The sequence below is a fragment of the Armigeres subalbatus genome, chromosome 1, assembly GCF_024139115.2.
Source record: "Armigeres subalbatus isolate Guangzhou_Male chromosome 1, GZ_Asu_2, whole genome shotgun sequence".
NCBI lineage: Eukaryota > Metazoa > Arthropoda > Insecta > Diptera > Culicidae > Armigeres > Armigeres subalbatus.
Window position 1 is genome coordinate 50,975,233 of NC_085139.1, and position 18,795 is coordinate 50,994,027.

An 18,795-nucleotide genomic window follows, 5' to 3' on the forward strand; every position below is an offset into this window, starting at 1 on the left:
AGATTTCCGTTTATGTCCTGCGGAACGTGGGCCTTGCGTGAATGGCTCAATTTCTCATACCTAGAACTTTCGTGTGTTACTAGCGTGGTACAGTTGATCCGTCTCTTCACGGTCTCGATCTTATCGATCTTACCGTTTTTATCGTGTCTTGTTTGCTCTCGTGCGGTGTTGCAGCAATCTCGCCCATGATTTGCTCCATTCTTCTCCTTGTTTTGTCTTGTCTTAGCACGTGCACAGCCAATATTGAAAAGTATTCTTCTTCTCCACCAAACTTACATGTTGTATCTCAGTCCTTGAAAATTTAGAGACAATTCGTAGAAAGACTCCTTTTTTGCGCGTAGTTCCAAGTAATGCAATTTAACTCTGCACTCATTTTATCATGAAGTAAATATGGTTGTTTTTCAATCAAGCTTTCATCTCTCAAACATCACGAGACCTCCATTACATGATTGCCATAAGACATTACGACAAAGATAAATCTATGCACCCCCATGGTATGGAATTTCCCCAAAAATAACAACAAGTGCTACTTGTTTGATTCGTATTTTATTATCATCTCGTGTGTGCCATTCTGCTGGCAAACTGACTGGCTACGGAAATGGAACACATCCCAAATTCTCGTTATTATTGTTATCTTATGGTCTGTCCTCTTCTAGCGGCTTCTTAGAAGGAACAGAAACCTCCCCCTACTTCAGTGGAAGGATCCCTTATTCTGCAGCAGGCACGTTTTCCTGCATCATAATACGTCACATGTTTCCATATTTGCCTCTACTTTGACTCTGTTATCAATCATGTTATCTAGACGGATGTGCCACCGGATAGACGGCATTTTGCTCGCACATAAACGTACCCTAAAACGTGCATCCCTATTTCCCTACAACAACGTTACACATAATATTAATATTTCACTCAATCCTGACTGCCATTTGTCCCTCCCACGAGCTCGTTCTTTTGAATCAGTATAATCCGATTTCATATACGTAGCGAATTCAATTTCGAGACCAATTGTGGTTCCGTTTGTTGTGGCGAGAGATGAATGCCTTCATTCGTCTGGGCGGGTTTTCACTCGAAACCAATCATTTCAGAGCACGGTCTAAATTAACATTTATGCTACTTGCTTCTAGTTAAATAAATATGTTAAGTCCTAGCAAACAACATCTCTAACATACGGACGTAGTCAACAATTCCCCCATGCTTTGAAACTTTCCTGAAGGGAAAGCCTTCCTTCAACGGAATGAGTTATCTCGACCCAAAAGAGGGCAACATAAAATAAATAAATAAATAAATTACTAAGAAATATAAATAGATTCGGTAGCGAAGAGAATTAAATTACAAAATAAATAATTACAGGCACATTTCATTCTACTAAACTTAATCCCAGCTGCTAGTTGTCTGTTCCTTGTGGGCTACTCTTGTCTACAAAACGCATTCCCTAACGCTAGCACATCTCTTGCTACGTTCTCTCTCTCTAAGGAGGCGAACAACAAACCCGTGTGCAGGAAGCTGGAAGGATAAAAGCTTTTCAACGTGCTGAAAAATCCAATTTCGCATCATGTCGGGACTCCCGTTACGGAAAAAGCCGTCATCTCTTCCAGCTGTGTGATTGCCATCCACACCGGGCGGAATATTGTACCACCAAGTTTACTCTTTCTAACTACTTCCTACGGAACTAATGTTTATCCAGTTTTTAACTTTGTTCCCTACGTATGTTGTTCTTCCACAACTTTTTTTTTTTCTTTTCTGAAATCCATTTTGCGTTGATTTGTTTTTATTTTCCGCCATTGCACGCCCGCCAACCGACGGCCCCGGGTCTACAGTTTGCGTGCCTGGACCAGTTTGTTGATGTCGTTGAATGTCGTCACCATGGCCGGATTGGAGAGATCCTGGTAGGTGCCACATTCCTTGTGTACCCGCTCGCAGTCCACTCCGTCCTGGCCATCTTTGGCCGCTCGCATGTACTTGAAGAATCGCAAAATGTCCGGATTGTCGTTGGTTGGCTTTCGTAGCTCGTTCAGTTCCCTGTGGATGAGTGAAGCAATTGTGTTTCAGACTGATAAGTTGTGGTGAAGGGAAAAAGATGTGAGAAAATTAGAGCAGATGCGGCTAACAAATATTTTTTATTAACTTTTTCCAAATCTAAAGATTGAACTATACATCAATCAAAAAATAATCAGTTCTACTGGAGCTTTATTATTTTTAGTTCCCAAAGCTTTTGTACATTTTTCATCTTTGAATTTGTATTCAAATGTTGTACCTTAGTAACATCACGTTTCGCTAAAGGCAAGGCCATATAAAAAAATGCCGGGTAAAAATTTACATGTGCGAAAGCCATGTGTGTCCATCAATCGATTTCCCCTTCCCGCCCCACCATAACTCACCTGCTCAGCTGTGCCGATATCAGATTGCTATAAGGCGCGTACTTGGCAGGATTAGAATACATCAGACACACCAACTTCTCTCGGCATGCCTCCTCCTTGTTGGATAAACCCATCTGAGCAAACACGGCATCGAGCCGCGACAGCAGCGGACTATAGAACGGATCATAATTCGTCAGCAGCAGACTGCTGCTGGGAATGTCGTGGAATATTTTGAATTCATTCCGCTTCTGCTGCCGGTTGTAATCGTTGCCCGTGTTGACGTACGTCACCCGGCCACCACCGAAACCCAACCTGGACAGGGCGGAGTTGGCGTTGTTTGCGTCGTACATCACATTGTAGCTGGTCGCAGACGGTTGGGCATCTAGAAATAGGAGAAGACTGAGTGAAACAAATTGACGGATAAACTTTGGGTCTAGGGTGCCTCATGCGAGATGCTCGCGAGAAATCTCCGATAAAAAAAATCGGAAAAGCACCAATGTTTGAAAAAAATGCGGCTTAGAATCTCGAATTTTTGAAATATATTTTTCGAACTTAAAAACCGAGAAGAAAAATTATTATAAATCTGCATAAAAACCTGCATCAGTCAAATAAGCCTGTACTCTATTCAACTTTAAGTGCCGCGTATTTTCAAACATTGACTTGCTTCTGTTTTGACACATCCTAACATCCCTACCCAGTGGAGGAAGGTAGGCATTGTTATCCATAGTCATGTGGAAATCCTGATCCGAGTTGTAGGAGTTGTCCTTGAAATCCAAGTCTTCTACCGTGGTGGGTTGATTGGACAGCACGGAAACTGATGATAGGCCTATAAATAAACGACAGAAGCGATTACACCGACCAACGAATAAAATCAAACCCGGCATAAAATAAACACTCTTTTACTGCTTGTCGCCACATTTCGGGTGTTGTACACCCATCAAAAGTTCGGAATTTGATTTTTATAACTTCTTCCCCATCTATACGAGCCACTGTCAACCAAGCTCAGAATTGCCCGATGGCCGTACCTTTGCCGACGATTTTACCCAACGATCCGATGATGCTGGGCAAGAAAAGCACCAACAGCACAGTTTTCACGATCTGGAGACCGACTATTAGGGGCCATACGAGTTTCTTCAGTCCTGAAACGAAATAAAGGAAACAACAAAAAATAACAATAAAGCGAGGTTAATGGGAATGTAAGATATCTATAGCACAAGCGTCTTTCGCCATGGAGAACCAAAGTGGCTTTTTCTATGTTTGTCAAACGATGTGAGTTCCGAAAAGAGGAGGAAAACTCTCGTTTCCATCTAGCTTCGAAATTAGTCTCGACAGTTGGAATTGTCAATGCTATATAATGAATATTTTCCTGAGGCTATGGCAGAAGTTTGGACACTATGTCAAAGGCCTGATGGGAGAAAAGTATATATTTATATTGCTGTTTATTCAATAGAAGAATAAACGACATTCTATACAGATTTACAAACCACAGAAAAAAAAAGATTGTAATATAACTTTCATCTACTTAGGAATTGAGCAAAATTGTATCGCCGTTTTTTTTTCAAGGAAATTTTAGTCATTTGCCGTCAAAAGCGGGAGTACCCATCCAGACCAACATAATAGCAAAATAATAAAAAAATAACTTGTTATGATATGATTTTGTTAGAGATCATTGTCCGCAGAAAATAATGCAACAAAAATGTATCAAATTGTGTTAAAATAGTTTTTAATTCTTTTTATGATTTTATAAGAATTTCATATCAAAATTATTTTCCTTCCTGTACAATAAGACTATTTAAATAATTTTATCGTTTACCTTTTTTTACTCATTTTTATTTGTTTTGTATTGATTATGATAAAATCTTATCAGCATACTATTTCCAATTTCGTACGGATCTAGTGAAGAGTTCCAAAAAGTTCTTGCGTCAAAGTACTTACTATTTCCTGCCGCGATCTAGGGTAAAATGCCTAATAGTGGACGCCCTAGTAGCGGAATTTTGCTCTTCCTGTCATAAGAAGTAGAAATTTTCAACATGTTAATTCTGCTTGATATCTAATAACAAGTTTTGTATCTCCTTTTCACGATGCATACATAAAACGCTCAAATACACGGCGTTACTCGTTGAAATTGACATTTCAAAGTCTGACTGAATTTGCCCTATAGTAGACCCCCTGGGGGTCGATAATAGGAAATTGCTTTTCTATAGTCAACACTTCATTTGATTTTCATGTTTCGTTTCGGGACGTTCTACTTCCCTATTATGGACCCCCAAAATATTCCTATAATGGACACTCTCGTGTTTATTTTTTTTATAGAATTGTAAAAAATCATCTAATTTTACTTTAAATAGCATACCCAATGCATGTAATCAAATCATAGGACTGTAAGGCAGGTTCTCCCGATGGAATTTCATAGTAAAATGTTTACATTGTGCTGTAATAATGCAAAAATGGCTGGAGGGACCACTATTGGTTGGGGGTCCACTATTGGACACTTTTCCCTACATTGGACCTACATTCCAACTAAAATTTGACTTACTTTTTATCTTAGTATGCTACACGCTCATTTGAATCTATGCAAAAGTGAGTCAAATTGACTCACTATCAAATTTAACATAAAATGTCAAAAAGTGAGTAACATTACTTTTCGCAAGTGAGGCAATTTCTACTCACTCATGAAAATTTTGAACATTACTCACTTTTGCGTAATTTCATTCAACTTTGCTAGCGAGAAACCAAGTGGAAAAAATTCCAGTGGAAGCTCGAGTGGAAGTTTTCGTGGGTTGTTATCGAAAAATGGAACAAGAAACATTCCGGAAATTTAAAGGTAACGTAATACTAATAAAGAGTAATTTTGCTTTATATATAAAGTACTTTTTTTATGGAAATCAAGGTTTCCGCTGCCACCTTCCGACGTGTCGAAAATTTATGGCAGGTTATGTCACCGAACTAAAAATCCATTATCAACTTGTGCATAATTTAAATACAAGCAATCCAACACTATTACCTTTTAAGGTCACTCCTGACGGAATCCAAGTTTAAAAGTTCTCGCGTTTTCGGGAGCACACCTCTCGATACGGAAGCAACGCACAACTGTCATCTTTATTATTTCACGCATGCTGCGACGCAGCAAAGCTAAATCAACGAGTGCAAAAGAAGGCCAAACTCAATCGTAGAGCGTTGGCTTGCTTCGATAGTGCCTTGTTTTTGTATGTCGTGAACTAGATGAAGTTTGTGAAAATACCGATGATACAGAGGAGTGCAATTTTCAGTCTGAATACCAGAACGTAAAGAACAGAAATTTCTTCGAACATCCTGTTACAATCGAACAGTTGAAAGGGGCTGCTATCGGGTTCGTGAACAAAATGCGATGTGATGTGTCGGTGCCAGAATCAAACGGCTATTGAGTATGACGATCCTGATGCTGTGAAAGTGATCAATCGATACTCTTCCAGTGGTCTGTTCAAAGATGTTCGCACCCCTCAGGGTAGTTTAGCACATCTCTCAAAAATTGCTGGGTGTGCAATTCCCGTTCCTGAAGAACTAATCCTTGGGCGTAGCAAGATAACGAATATTACAAGTATTCCTAGTAACGTGAGACGTCCTGGTCATCAAATTCTCGGCCGCAGCCACAAACTCGGCCACAAATCACGACTCGTTAAGAAGACGAAAATTGTTAAGCATTCTGGGTACTATATTCCACATAACGTACATATTCACATATGAGTTTTCATAACATTGTAAATTAACGTCCAAGTCGGGTGGTTTAATCCCCGGAAATAGGCAATTAACTTTGATTGAACTATATTCCTGTTAAAGATACGTTGACTCTAATAATGCAAAACGAACAAGCAAGAGAAATGGTTCGTAACGAGGTATGTGAAACTGGGTTTCTACGTGGGTTTAAAGATGGTTCGCGGTTCAAGAACCATCCGTTCCTCATACGATATCCTACAGCCTTGCGACTTTCCCTACATCTGGACGACGTTGAGTATCGTAATCCGTTGGGCTCCCGCAAGGGGATTAAAAAAATTACAGTTTTCAGTTTTAAGTTGGAAAATTTTGATTCAATTGTAAATTCTGACCTGAGTCGCATATATTTAACATTAGTCGTCTCAGCCAAAGACCTTAAGACACAAGGCTACGAAAAAGTGCTGCGTTCTTTAATTGATGATCTCCGCGAGTTAGAGTCAGACTCAGGGATTAAAATAAATCTGAGTAATGGAGAGGATTTCATTTTGCTTGCGGTACTAGTACATGTAGTTGGAGATACGCTTGCTATCCATGACATTTTCCGCGTCATGGGATCACAAGCAAAAATGTTCTGCCGCATTTGTTACATGCCACGAGATGCACTCCATAGAGGATGTTCATCAGGTTCTTTTCCTATGAGGAAGTGTTCAGTCTGACTTGGCAGCAATTCAACGCAAGTTACAGCAACCAGCAGATTTGGGAATTGTGGCAGACTCTGCGATACATCAGCTGAAGTATTTCAATATCACTACCAATAACACATTAGATCCTATGCACGATATCTTAGAGGGGGTGGCACCCAAAGTCATTAAGCTTATTTCGAATGAGTTGGTCAATAAGCGAAAGGTAATTTCGGTAGATAAGCTAAAACGATAGTTATCAGCGCGCGATAAGCCGTCTCCTAGTTTTACAACAAAAAATCTTAAATCTTCAGGATACAACCTATCTCAATCTGCCACCCAAACTTGGACATTATTAAGAGCATTTCCATTAATGTTCAAGCAAACTCTAGACAACAACTATGTTTCACTAGTAGGTTAAAACTTGCTAAAAATAGTTTTCTTCGCATTTTCAAATAAGCTCAATGAATCACAGATTTCAGAACTCGATAACGAAATAACAAATTTTCATTTCCTATTTCAAACATGCTTTTCATGTGTAAACTTCATGAATAAAATGCATTACCTCGTCCATTATCCATCAATTATTCGAAGCGAAGGACCTATCGTTAATTTTTCATGTATATTGTATAAGGGAAAATTTAAAGAATCAAAGCGACAATCCAAAACGTGCAATAACTTTATTAACCTACCATTTAGTTTGACTAAACGCTTGAGTCTAAGACAAGCTCATGCGATAATAAACCACAAGTATGAAATTAATAACGTAACTGTAGCTATTCCAAAATCATCATCTAATTACGCCCTTCTGCTTTTTGATTTTCCGGACAAGATCACAACAGTTAGACACATTAAAATTAATGGAACAAGTTTTCGTCCAGGTTTAATCGTAAGATATGAAATGTGCGGAGTTTTTTTTTATGGAGATACTGAGGAAACTGTAGTCCGGAATGATATGTTTTCATACTTGATCGAAGAGCTGCATTGCGAGGCATTTTACGAGGAATACAATAGTTATAATTTACACTTTACAGGAAAATTTGTTCGTATATCCATCAATAAAGTTGTTGACACGCAAAACTTACAGTTTATGGCAGTTTCAGGGTGATAACGGTCTTCACATAAGTTTGAAATATAACGATGAATAGTTGAAGGCGAATACCAAAATACATGTATGTAGTTCAACAGTAATTAAACAAAATAAAAACTGAGAAATATAAAATATTGTGGACTATTGTGTCATTTTGATTGTTTATTATTTATTTTACATTGTTCATTATTTATTTTACATCTAAACAGATAACACTGACTCAACAAGTCGACGCCACAATATTTATAAGGTTAGGGGCGATTCAAATATGACGTCCACTACTTTTTGGGATTTCTAGACCCCCTCCCCCCCTCTGTCATGCTTTTTTGTATACCTAGTACATGGACTGTCACAAAATCTTAGACCCCCTCCCCCCTAAAAGCTGTGACATCATTTTTGAACGACCCCTTAGAGGCCACATCCCTCCTCCCTCGGTTGCGCCTCACGCTCGTCAAATCGTTTTGTACTCTTTCCGCCCCCTATAGTTCATGCCGAGTGGGAAGCGAATACTTCACAGGGTTTCTGTTCGCCATTCTTGCAGCATGCCTTGTCCAGCGTACCCTTCCAGCTTAAGCTACCTTCTGGATACTGGGTTCACCGTATATTTGGATGAGCTCGCCATTCACCCTTCTCTGCCACGGGTTAGGGACAAAAGGTCGAAAGACAAATGGTCGAAAGGACAAAGGGTCGAAAGACAAAACGTCGAAGGGACAAAAGGTCGAAAAGGACAAAAGGTCGAAAGGACAAAACGTCGAATTGGACAAAAGGTCGAAAGGACAAAACGTCGAACGGGACAAAAGGTCGAAAGAAAAAAATATAAATGAGATCTAAAAGGCGAAAGGGACAAAAGGTCGAAATAGACAAGAAACTGAAACGGAGAGAATCAATCTCGAACCAGAGTTGACCTACATATTTGGCAAAAAATGTGGTCTTTTATTTTCACAATTTATAACAATTAATTAATTAATTAATCTATATACATAAAAATAAATTTCTGTCTGTCTGAACCTTATAAACTCGGAAACTATTGAACCGATCGGCGTGAAAATTTGTATTAGAAAGATTTTGGGGTCGGGGATGGTTCTTAAGATGGTTCGAGACCTCTCCCTGCTTTGGAAAGGGGGCTTCCATACAAATGAAACACCAATTCCTTCATTACTTGAGATCTAATCAGAGAATAAATCAATTTTATGTTCGACGGGTCTACTAGTAAAAAATAAAAATAAAATTCATTCCGTGAGTACAACTAATAGATGGATATTTGAGTTCTAAATGTCACTTCGATTTGACGAAATGGCGAACACCGCACATCAAATACACCGGCGTGTATTACACGCAGGTTTATTTTTAATGCACGCGTCTGCGTAGCTGAAGCGTGCACTATTGTCTATCCGGAACAAATTTATACCGCTTTTTATACCGAAGTTGGATTTTTCTCCAGATACAGGCATTTTTCCCAACTTCGGAAGTAGTGCGCTGAATTCGCCTAAAGATGCGCTAAACAACGCATCAATTAGTTTGACAGATAAAACTTCAGAAGAAAGTTCGGTTCGGAAGTCCCGACTTCCGAATTCTAAGTTGGTGCTACGCCGACAATATTTTGGCAGATCAAAGTAGCATTAAGAAAACCTAGAAAACCATCCATTATTTGCACACATTGAATGAATTTTATTTAATTGTGACAAATAGTGAAAAATAAGAGAGCAATTTATTATTGCCATCTGTATAGGACAACTCTGTCTCACGCAATACAGGTTTTATTCCTTTCCTAATTCAACAATCTTTTTTATCACTAACAGAACTATCTAGATATTCATAATTTTGTTTCATAGTCATAACTCCTTCTTTGAAAATTGCTCATTCTTCAACATTGATTAATGAGTTGAGTGTGTAATTTCTGCTAATACACAAAACTTGTTATCAACTTGTTCTTGGTCGACCTTTTGTCCTTTTCGACCTGTTTGTCCTTTTCGACCTTTTGTCCTTTTCGACCTTTTGTCCCTTTCGACCTTTTGTGCCTTTCGACCTTTTGTCCTTTCGACCTTTTGTCCTTTCGACCTTCTGTCCCTTTCGACGTTTTGTCCTTTCGACCTTTTGTCTTTTCGACCTTTTGTCTTTCGACCTTTTGTCCTTTCGACCTTTTGTCTTTCGACCTTTTGTCATAGATTCCTCTGCCACACACCATTGAACATTTTGTACACATAGATACCACTGGTGAAGCGTTCAGGGTTACTAAATCTGATGCTGAATCCAGTTCTTTGTCTATCTATAGAGCTATATACTGCCATGAATCGCATGTCTGTCCCATCTTTGCTGGGTTTCGTATTCATCTGGGACAAATATGCGATTCTTCTGGATGAAGAACCTCAAAAAATAAATTTTGGCTGTAACGCCCTTTTTCAAATGTTGATCTAGTGAGGGAAGATCCATTAATTACGTAACTCGAAAATGGCAATTTTCAACCCCCCTCCTTCCGCATATGTCACACTTTTTGTATGGATCATTTTAATTTTTTGTTTGTATTGTCACACTTCAAGCAACCACCCCCCCTCTCTCTAAGCGTTACGTAATTTATAGATACTCCCTTATTAGAATTTGTATTCAGAACATCTCACCTGAATAACTTGATCCACTTACAGTCACTCTTAAAATTGAGCGTACAGCAAGGATTAGATGAATATATTCGAAAATTCCAAAGGAAATTTAATTGTTGGCTCGGTTGTTTTTAATGCATTTCAATATTCATCCCTTCCTTCAATGTATGCGCACATAAAATGGTTAAAAATTGTTCTCTAAAGTTCATTTATTTGAAAATAATCTCAAAATACGCCTATTAGATGTGACAAAATTGAGCGTACAGCGAATGTTTTTCTATTAAATTTCTTACTATAAAAGCGATTAATGTCATTTAATGTTATTTTTTCATGATTATATTTATAATAATAAATATCTGCTACTTAAACATTCAATGTTTTTGAATTAAACTATATTTTGGTCAAAATGGCGAACAATTAAGATGTATAAACAATGCTATTTAACAATTCAATGCTGCTGGGCAAAATAGATGCTTTAACATATGGATTTCACCGGCATCGTGTCTTATATATGATAGATGATCGAAATTGAGCGAGACATATGATAAATTTAGGAAAAATCAGTCGGTAAATGATGAAAACAGATGTAAACATACAGAGAAATCGACAATGGGAATGGCATATTTTAAATTAAGTATAACTTTATTTAAAAGTCGATGTATAGGTAGCTTTATAAGCTCAGAACACTTATTAATAATAATATTAATAAAAGAGCAGCACACGGATACATTATAAGATGTCATTTTATATTTGAAGACTAAGTAACCGTAGGGACAAATTTGGTTGAATCCTTTAAATTTAAATAAGCTGCCAAACTCTTAAAAAACTTTATTTCTATTCGCCACATGGAAATCATCCAATTGTATCCCTTATGGTAACTGATCGTGGAGTTTGATCAAAAATTAATTATGAAATTACGATTTTAAGCTATATTTTCAATATTCAATCAGAAGTGCTCTACGGGGTTGAAAAGCTGGTTTTATGTTCGGTACCTTAACATGCACCTTGTACTTTTAGAGTTCGACTGTGAATGATTGGATTCAATAATACTACTCTTAATGATAGACCTGAGACAATAATCGAGCTTTAAAACAAATTTAAGTTAAAGACATACTTAATTTGAAATATGCCATTCCTAACATTTGTCGTTTTCTCTGTATGTTTACATCTGTTTTCATCATTTACCTACCGACTGAATTTTTTCAAAATAAACGTATGTCTTGCTCGATTTCGATTTTCTATCATATATAAGATACGATGCCGGTGAAACATACAAATTAAAGCATCTATTTTGCCCAGCAGCATTGAATTGTTAAATATCAATGTTCTTACCTCTCACTTGTTTGCCATTTTGACCAAAACATGGTTTAATTTCAAAACATTGAATGTTTAAGTAGCGGATATTTATTATTATAAATATAATAACGAAAAAACAATATTAAAATACATTAATCGTGTTTATAATAAGAAATTTTATAGAAAAAAAACACTGTACGCTCAATTTTGTCACATGTAATAGGCGTATTTTGAAATAATTTTCAAATAAATGAACTTTAGAGAAAAAATTTCAACCATTCCATGTACGCATACATTAAAGGAAGGGATGAATATTGAAATGCATTAAAAACAACCGAGCCAACAATTAAATTTCCTTTGGAATTTTCGAATATATTCATCTAATCCTTGTGAGTGCGTGTTGGCTCTTGTTTCGGACAGCAGAACGATCGCGCGATGTGCCGAAATTTTGTGTTTTGCATTGCGCGGCCGGTAATAAAGTTAACCAGTTCAGTGCGTGTTGGCTCTTGTTTCGGACGGCAGAACGATCGCGCGATGTGCCGAAATTTTGTGTTTTGCATTGCGCGGCCGGTAATAAAGTTAACCAGTTCAGTGCGTGTTGACTCTTGTTTCGGACGGCAGAACGATCGCGCGAAACATTTGTAAAATCCAGGTTATTTTGTCCTCCGGTTCGTAAGTAAATTGATGAATATATTTTATTATTTTTTCAGCATATACTGTTATTGACAAACGCTCTATATTGTCGAATAGAGCTCCCTATTATTTACCTTACCCACTAACACACATTTTCCTTCCCGAGACATCTATGAAGGTAGTATGGGTTCCCTGCATCTTCACTAGTAGATGTTGAACTAACATTCCTTCCCTTCCTTCCGTGATTGTAAGGACGTGGCCAGGTATACAACTGCTACTGCATAGGAAAAGGTACTAATCCCAAGTACCAATTTGCGACAATATACAGTAGATTGCTCAATTGAGCATTGTATAGCCACCCACGATTTGTACAATCACATATGCTATGCTATGCTATATTCATCTAATCCTTGTGTACGCTCAATTTTGAGAGTGACTGTATTCTAATATTATTTCTTTTAATTTTAGATGAGAAAATCAACGATACGTCATTGATGATGCTTGGGAACACTGACCTTATCGACATGGGCATCAAGACTGGACCAAGAATGGTGATTCTGAAGATCATTGAACCAGAAAGAAGAAGAAGAAGATCATTGAGAACCTTAAAACTTTCAACAACGAAGATGGCAATAAAGAAAATCAAGCTGAGCTATCATCAATGCAGGTAAATCTTGGTATCATATAAATATCCTCGCATATATCATTAAAACTAACTAACACACTTCAAAACTTAATAGATTTGTCGAAGCAATCTTGAGATGAATAACAAGTTTAGATTGAATGTCTTACTACCCTCGATCAGGGACATATGCCAAATGATTACGATGTAAGATTCCTGAATAGGGCAGCATGTGAGCCATTTGTTGTGTTTGTTGTGTTGTGCGAGTATTTCTAATTTATTTTGTTAATCACAACTACTACTACTAATGAACAAGAACAACTCGCCAATAACATTGTACAACTGTTCCCACAATTAAAGTGCAATGCGTCCAAACCTCAAGGGGCTCCCGAAGCAGTTAGCAAATATGCTATTTGATTCCTTTCAATTCTTATACCTGTGCAAATTATTTTCATCTTTACAGTGGATGTTTTTCTGGCGAAGTAATGGAATGCAAAAAGGAAAACATAACGGCTTGGTATACCATCGCATACGGAATGTAATCAAACAACTTCCAGCGGAAATGCATTTGTATAGAAGAGCTAAACCAGCTTCCAAGGAGGAACACATCCCAACAGAACTTCTCGGCAAAGCCGAAGCACTGCGTGCATTGGAGGCGACTGTAAACGATAAAAACCCAGATTAATCCACCTAGCGGTGATAGTGCCTTTCTCATTTCTTGTGAGTGAGTAATTTCTTCGCACTTTTGGTATGAAAAAAAAAGTATTTTGGCCATAACTTCTGAGCCCATAGTCCGATCCGGCCAATTTTTAATAAGAAACAATGGGACATGATTCTGCGTCGAATGTTGCGAGTAAATCGGCCAAGAGCAAGTGCCTAAATAGAGAAAAAGAATTTTTCTTGTAAAAACTGGCCATAACTCCGAAGCCCATAGTCCGACTGGGCCGGATTTCGATACGAAACAATGGGGCAAGATTCCGCGTCGAATGCAACTTGTTGTGAGCAAATCGGTTGAGGATAAATGACTAAGAAATGAAATGGTTAAGGATCAATGAGAATAGATAGAAGGTGAGGAAGAAGAACAAATGCAAGTGTATTAGTGGCTGATGAAAAATGTAAACAGCAAATGGTGACGTACATATTTGCACGGCTTCTTATGGGAGCTCGGTCGAATGTAGTAGTGAAAGCTTTTTCGCCGTACACGAAAGGCACACACACAACATATGGATTTCCATACCTTATAGTATTCATTTTCATTGGTTAAGGATAAGTGCCTGAAAAATCAGTGAAATTATTTTGCGCACACACATACACACACAGACATCACTTTAATTCGTCGAGCTGAGTCGATCGGTATATAACACTATGAGTCTACGGGCCTCCTATAAAAAGTTCATTTTTGGAGTGAACATATAGCCTTTAAGTAGGGGAAGGTGGGTAGACTTGATCCCCGGGGAGACTTGATCACCCCCTGTTTTATCGAGAACTAAAGTAGTTTTGTTCTAGCGTATTTTTTAGTGTAGATCCTCTAGACAAATGACCTTTATGTGATGAGTTATTTTTTGGGTTGACAACCTTATTTATTCTGCAGGGCGGTTTGTATGTTTTGATCTCCCTAAAGGTTTTTTTCACAGCACAAAGCCATAAATGTGCTTAATGATTTGTACTGGTGGAAATGTCAACATTCCATCAAAGTTTTAGGATATTTTGATTTGAAGTTATTGCCTCAATATGGGGACATTTGATCCCCCATTAGTCATCCTAACAAAAATTTGGCGAAAAAAATTAAAAAAATATATATTTCTGTTCTCAGGCTTCTGATTTTTTGTAGATTTGACAGATTTGATGAAGGGTTGACAGGAAACATTATTCATTGGGTAGATATCATAGAAAGAGGATTAAGTCTCCCCAAATTTAAAAATAACATGTGCTGTCGAATTCAATAACAAAAATCGTTAATGTATACGCACAGCAATTCGAAAATTGCGCGTTTTTTGAAGGAAAAATATTTTAAAAATCTGAGGGCACCTTTCTAATTTTAACAAAGCAAGCTCTTGAAGAGGGATCAATTTCCCCCGAATATTTTAAAAGTAGACTTTTGACAGCACTCTAAAAAATCGATTATGTATCAATAACAACAATATTTTAAGAACTGTCATACATCAGTAAAGTTAAGTACTATATTTCTTAGAGAGTCAGGGTGGAAATCGCGTATGTTTATTTATTTTTAGCTGTGATACATCGGAAATCAGAAAAGGGGATCAAGTCTACCCAGTCTCCCTTATACTTTGTATACAAGAAAGGCAAAAATAATTTTGGTCATAACTTCTAAGCCCATAGTCCGATCGGGTCAATTTTCAATAGGAAACAATGGGACAGGATTCTGCGTCGAATGCAACTTGTTGCGAGCAAATCGGTTGAGAATAAATTCCCAAAAAGTGAGCTAGACTTTTTAATGTGCTTTTTTATGAAAAAAAGTATTTTGGCAATAACTTCTAAGCCCATAGTCCGATCGGGTCAATTTTCAATAAGAAACAATGAGAAAGGATTTTGCGTCAAATGCAGCCGGTTGAGAATAAGTGCCCAAAAAGTGAGCTTGACTTTTTAATGTGCTTTTAAAAGAAAAAAAATATTTGGCCATAGCTTCTAAGCCCATAGTCCGATCGGGTCCATTTTCAATAAGAAACAATGGGACAGGATTCTGCGTCGAATGCAAATCGGTTGAGAATAAGTGCCCAAAAAGTGAGCTAGACTTTTTAATATGCTATTTTATGAAAAAAAAAAATTTTGCCATAACTTCTAAGCCCATAGTCCGATCGGGTCAGTTTTCAATAGGAAACAATGGGACAAGATTCTGCGTCGAATGCAACTTGTTGCGAGCAAATCGGTTGAGAATAAGTGCCTAAAAAGTGAGCTAGACTTTTTAATGTGCTTTTTTATGAAAAAAAGTATTTTGGCCATAACTTCTAAGCCCATAGTCCGATCGGGTCAGTTTTCAATTGGAAACAATGGCACAGGATTCTGCTTTGAATGCAACTTGTTGCGAGCAAATCGGTTGAGAATAAGTGCCCAAAAAGTGAGCTAGACTTTTTGCGCACACACACACATACACACACACATACACACACACATACACACACACAGACATCACTCCAATTCGTCGAGCTGAGTCGATCGATATATAACACTATGGGTCTCCGAGCCTCCTATAAAAAGTTCGTTTTTGGAGCGAACATATAGCCTTTACGTATACTTTGTATACGAGAAAGGCAAAAAGGATTCTCAGTGAAATGCAGATCTGTTTTCCGTTATTGAAGCTGATGCTTAATGAGAACAAACTCCCTAAGGAAATTTTCGAAGTGTTCCCTCATCTGCGAGCTTACAACGGGTACCTGGTAAGATATCTCGATTAATTTTTCAAAAGGACCTAAGTAACATTTTTTTAATAAATTAATTTGAATCTTGCAATCAACAGACCAATATGAAAGCTTTTGAATGCAGTACTCAAATTAATTCATGAAAAAATGTTACTTAGGTCCTTTTGAAAAGTTAATACACTATGTATTATAAGTTACATACAAATCTAGAAGATGTTTCATATAAGTCTAATTCTATTTCACTTTGAAAATTGAAACGGTTAGTACACTCTTTTGTAACGTTGCTACCAGATGAATGTATTTTTTCTGTTGAGCATATTGATTGAACAAAATAGTTAAATTGAGTACAATCTCCGTTTCAAAATCCAAGATTTAAATCAATTACGCTGGTTAATTTCCTATTTGGAATGTAAAGCCATCGAATCAGAAGAAGTGATCATCGTGCCTGTGGGTCATGAAAAAACGTGACTTTCAAAAATGTTTGTAGAGCTTCAATGTTTTTGCCTTTCTCGTATACTAAGTATACGGTAAAGGCTATATGATCGCTCCAAAAACAAACTTTTTATAGAAGGCCCGGAGACCCATAGTGTTATATACCGATCGACGCAGCTCGACGAATTGAGGTGATGTCTGTGTGTATGTGTGTGTGTGTGTGTGTGTGTATGTGTGTGCGTCTGTGCGCACCCGCCCAAAAAAAATGTCACTCATTTTTCAGGTACCGTAATCCGGGGTATCATTGATCAATTTTTTCAATGTTTTGTAAATATTTCCTCCGTAAATTAAATGATTGCTTTTTTCATATTTTTAAAACGAGTACTGCTACGTGTAGAACGTTTGAGACTATTGTTCTTGATTATTTGATAATTATAAAATTGTTTTAAAAATCTGTTTTGTCTAGTTTTTCGAATTTCTAATTTGGGGTAACTTTGATCATCAATCATTTCACTTTGTTACGTCTATAAAGCAAGCGTTTGTAAACGCCTTAAGGTAGGCAATTACTTTTGAGATCCTTATACTGAGGCGAAGCGTATTGATTGTTTCGAGTAAGGCATCATGACCGCTAGGTGAATTATCTGGTTTTTCAACAATAAAAATCAAAATTTTGAAACAAAAAATATGGATAAACAAAGAAAATAAGATTACTTATCACCCAATTGTAGGTACGATCTCAATTTTTTTGTTATTATGCTTGTTTTGAGTGCTTTTTTGGCAGCTTACTGTGAGTTAACAAAATGATGTTGATTTTATTTTTCAAACTATGACAAAAATTAAATGCAAATTCTAGTGGAGATTATATTATTCGGTAGCAAATTTAGTCAAGATTAAAATACCTAACTCATAATAAGTAATCGTAATAACAGAAAGTAATACTTTATTCATCTTTTGAAAATGGTTCAACTGATCAATGTTACCCCGCTGATCAATGTTCCCCCGGATTACGGTACTTATCTTCAACCGATTTACTCGCAACAAGTTGCATTCGACGCAGGATACTCTCCCATTGATTCCTATTGAAAACTGGCCAGATCGGACTATGGGCTCAAGAGTAATGGCCAAAATACTATTTTTATAATGCACGAGAAAGGCACCATCACCGCTAGGTGGATTTATCAGGGTTTTTATTATTCTAGTTGCAGCATCATACATATCTTTAATAATCCATTTAAATGTTGCAGGTGCATGCAGCTTTCCACAGACTTTTTCCGTCAGCTGAGAAAAGCCCGGATATTAAAGGGGTTATGGCGAAGTGTTTGCTTTTTTCCCGTGGCAAATTTGAACTGGTTGAAGATGGTAATTCACTTTGCACTTACAAGTGTGTGAAATCAACAACTATTTATTTTTATTTCATGTTACAGAATACATAAGAGGCTTCCGCCAGTACGAGACCTGAAGCGCGATGCGAATGGAACGACTGTGATTTCTGAGGAACAAATGGCATTCCCGTTCATTCGTTTCATCGAAGTATTCTAAAGACTAAATATTGTTTATAATCTAAGTTATAATGCTTTCCTAATTTATAAATTTCAGCCCAATCATGAAAGTCTGATGGATTATATGGGGTCATTGAAAGAGCAAATCGAACCACATGTTGTGAGCATTTCTCAGCCTTTTAAAAAAGGCCAACTCGTCGTGGTGGTGGATGATGAAAACTCCATCAACGTGCCGGACTCAATATTTGCGATCGACATACTCTTCAAAACCTTCAAGGTGTTTGGCATAGCAGTACCTATGAGCTTAGTTATGATGATGGACTTTCTGGAATGCGTGTTGTACAAAACCATGGCTCACAGCACGCGAAAGTCTGTGCACAAGATGGTTGTAGCGTTTAAGGATGCGGAGAAGGCTGAGGACTCCATTTGATCATTCAATTATAACCTGCACTTTTTCTGCTTTTTTGTAAAACTGTTTTATTTGAAATAAGTTCAATGCCGTTCGAAATGGTTTAGTTAAATGAT

At 37.4% G+C, this 18,795-nt stretch overlaps 1 protein-coding gene and 1 pseudogene across 2 annotated transcripts in view; one reads left to right on the plus strand and one right to left on the minus strand.

Moving 5' to 3' along the window:
* Positions 1-527: 527 nt before the first annotated feature.
* LOC134225346 (uncharacterized) overlaps positions 528-18,795 on the minus strand; it is a 231,547-nt gene continuing 213,279 nt past the window's right edge. For both annotated transcript variants that reach the window (XM_062705341.1, XM_062705347.1), the window contains 4 exons: positions 3,383-3,496; positions 3,052-3,183; positions 2,379-2,739; positions 528-2,019 (listed from right to left, as the gene is read on the minus strand). In XM_062705341.1, coding sequence (XP_062561325.1) covers positions 1,812-2,019; positions 2,379-2,739; positions 3,052-3,183; positions 3,383-3,496 — 815 coding nt within the window. In that variant the 3' untranslated portion in view covers positions 528-1,811. The remainder of the gene's footprint in view (positions 2,020-2,378; positions 2,740-3,051; positions 3,184-3,382; positions 3,497-18,795) is intronic.
* Positions 5,730-18,792, plus strand: LOC134214682 (uncharacterized; annotated as a pseudogene).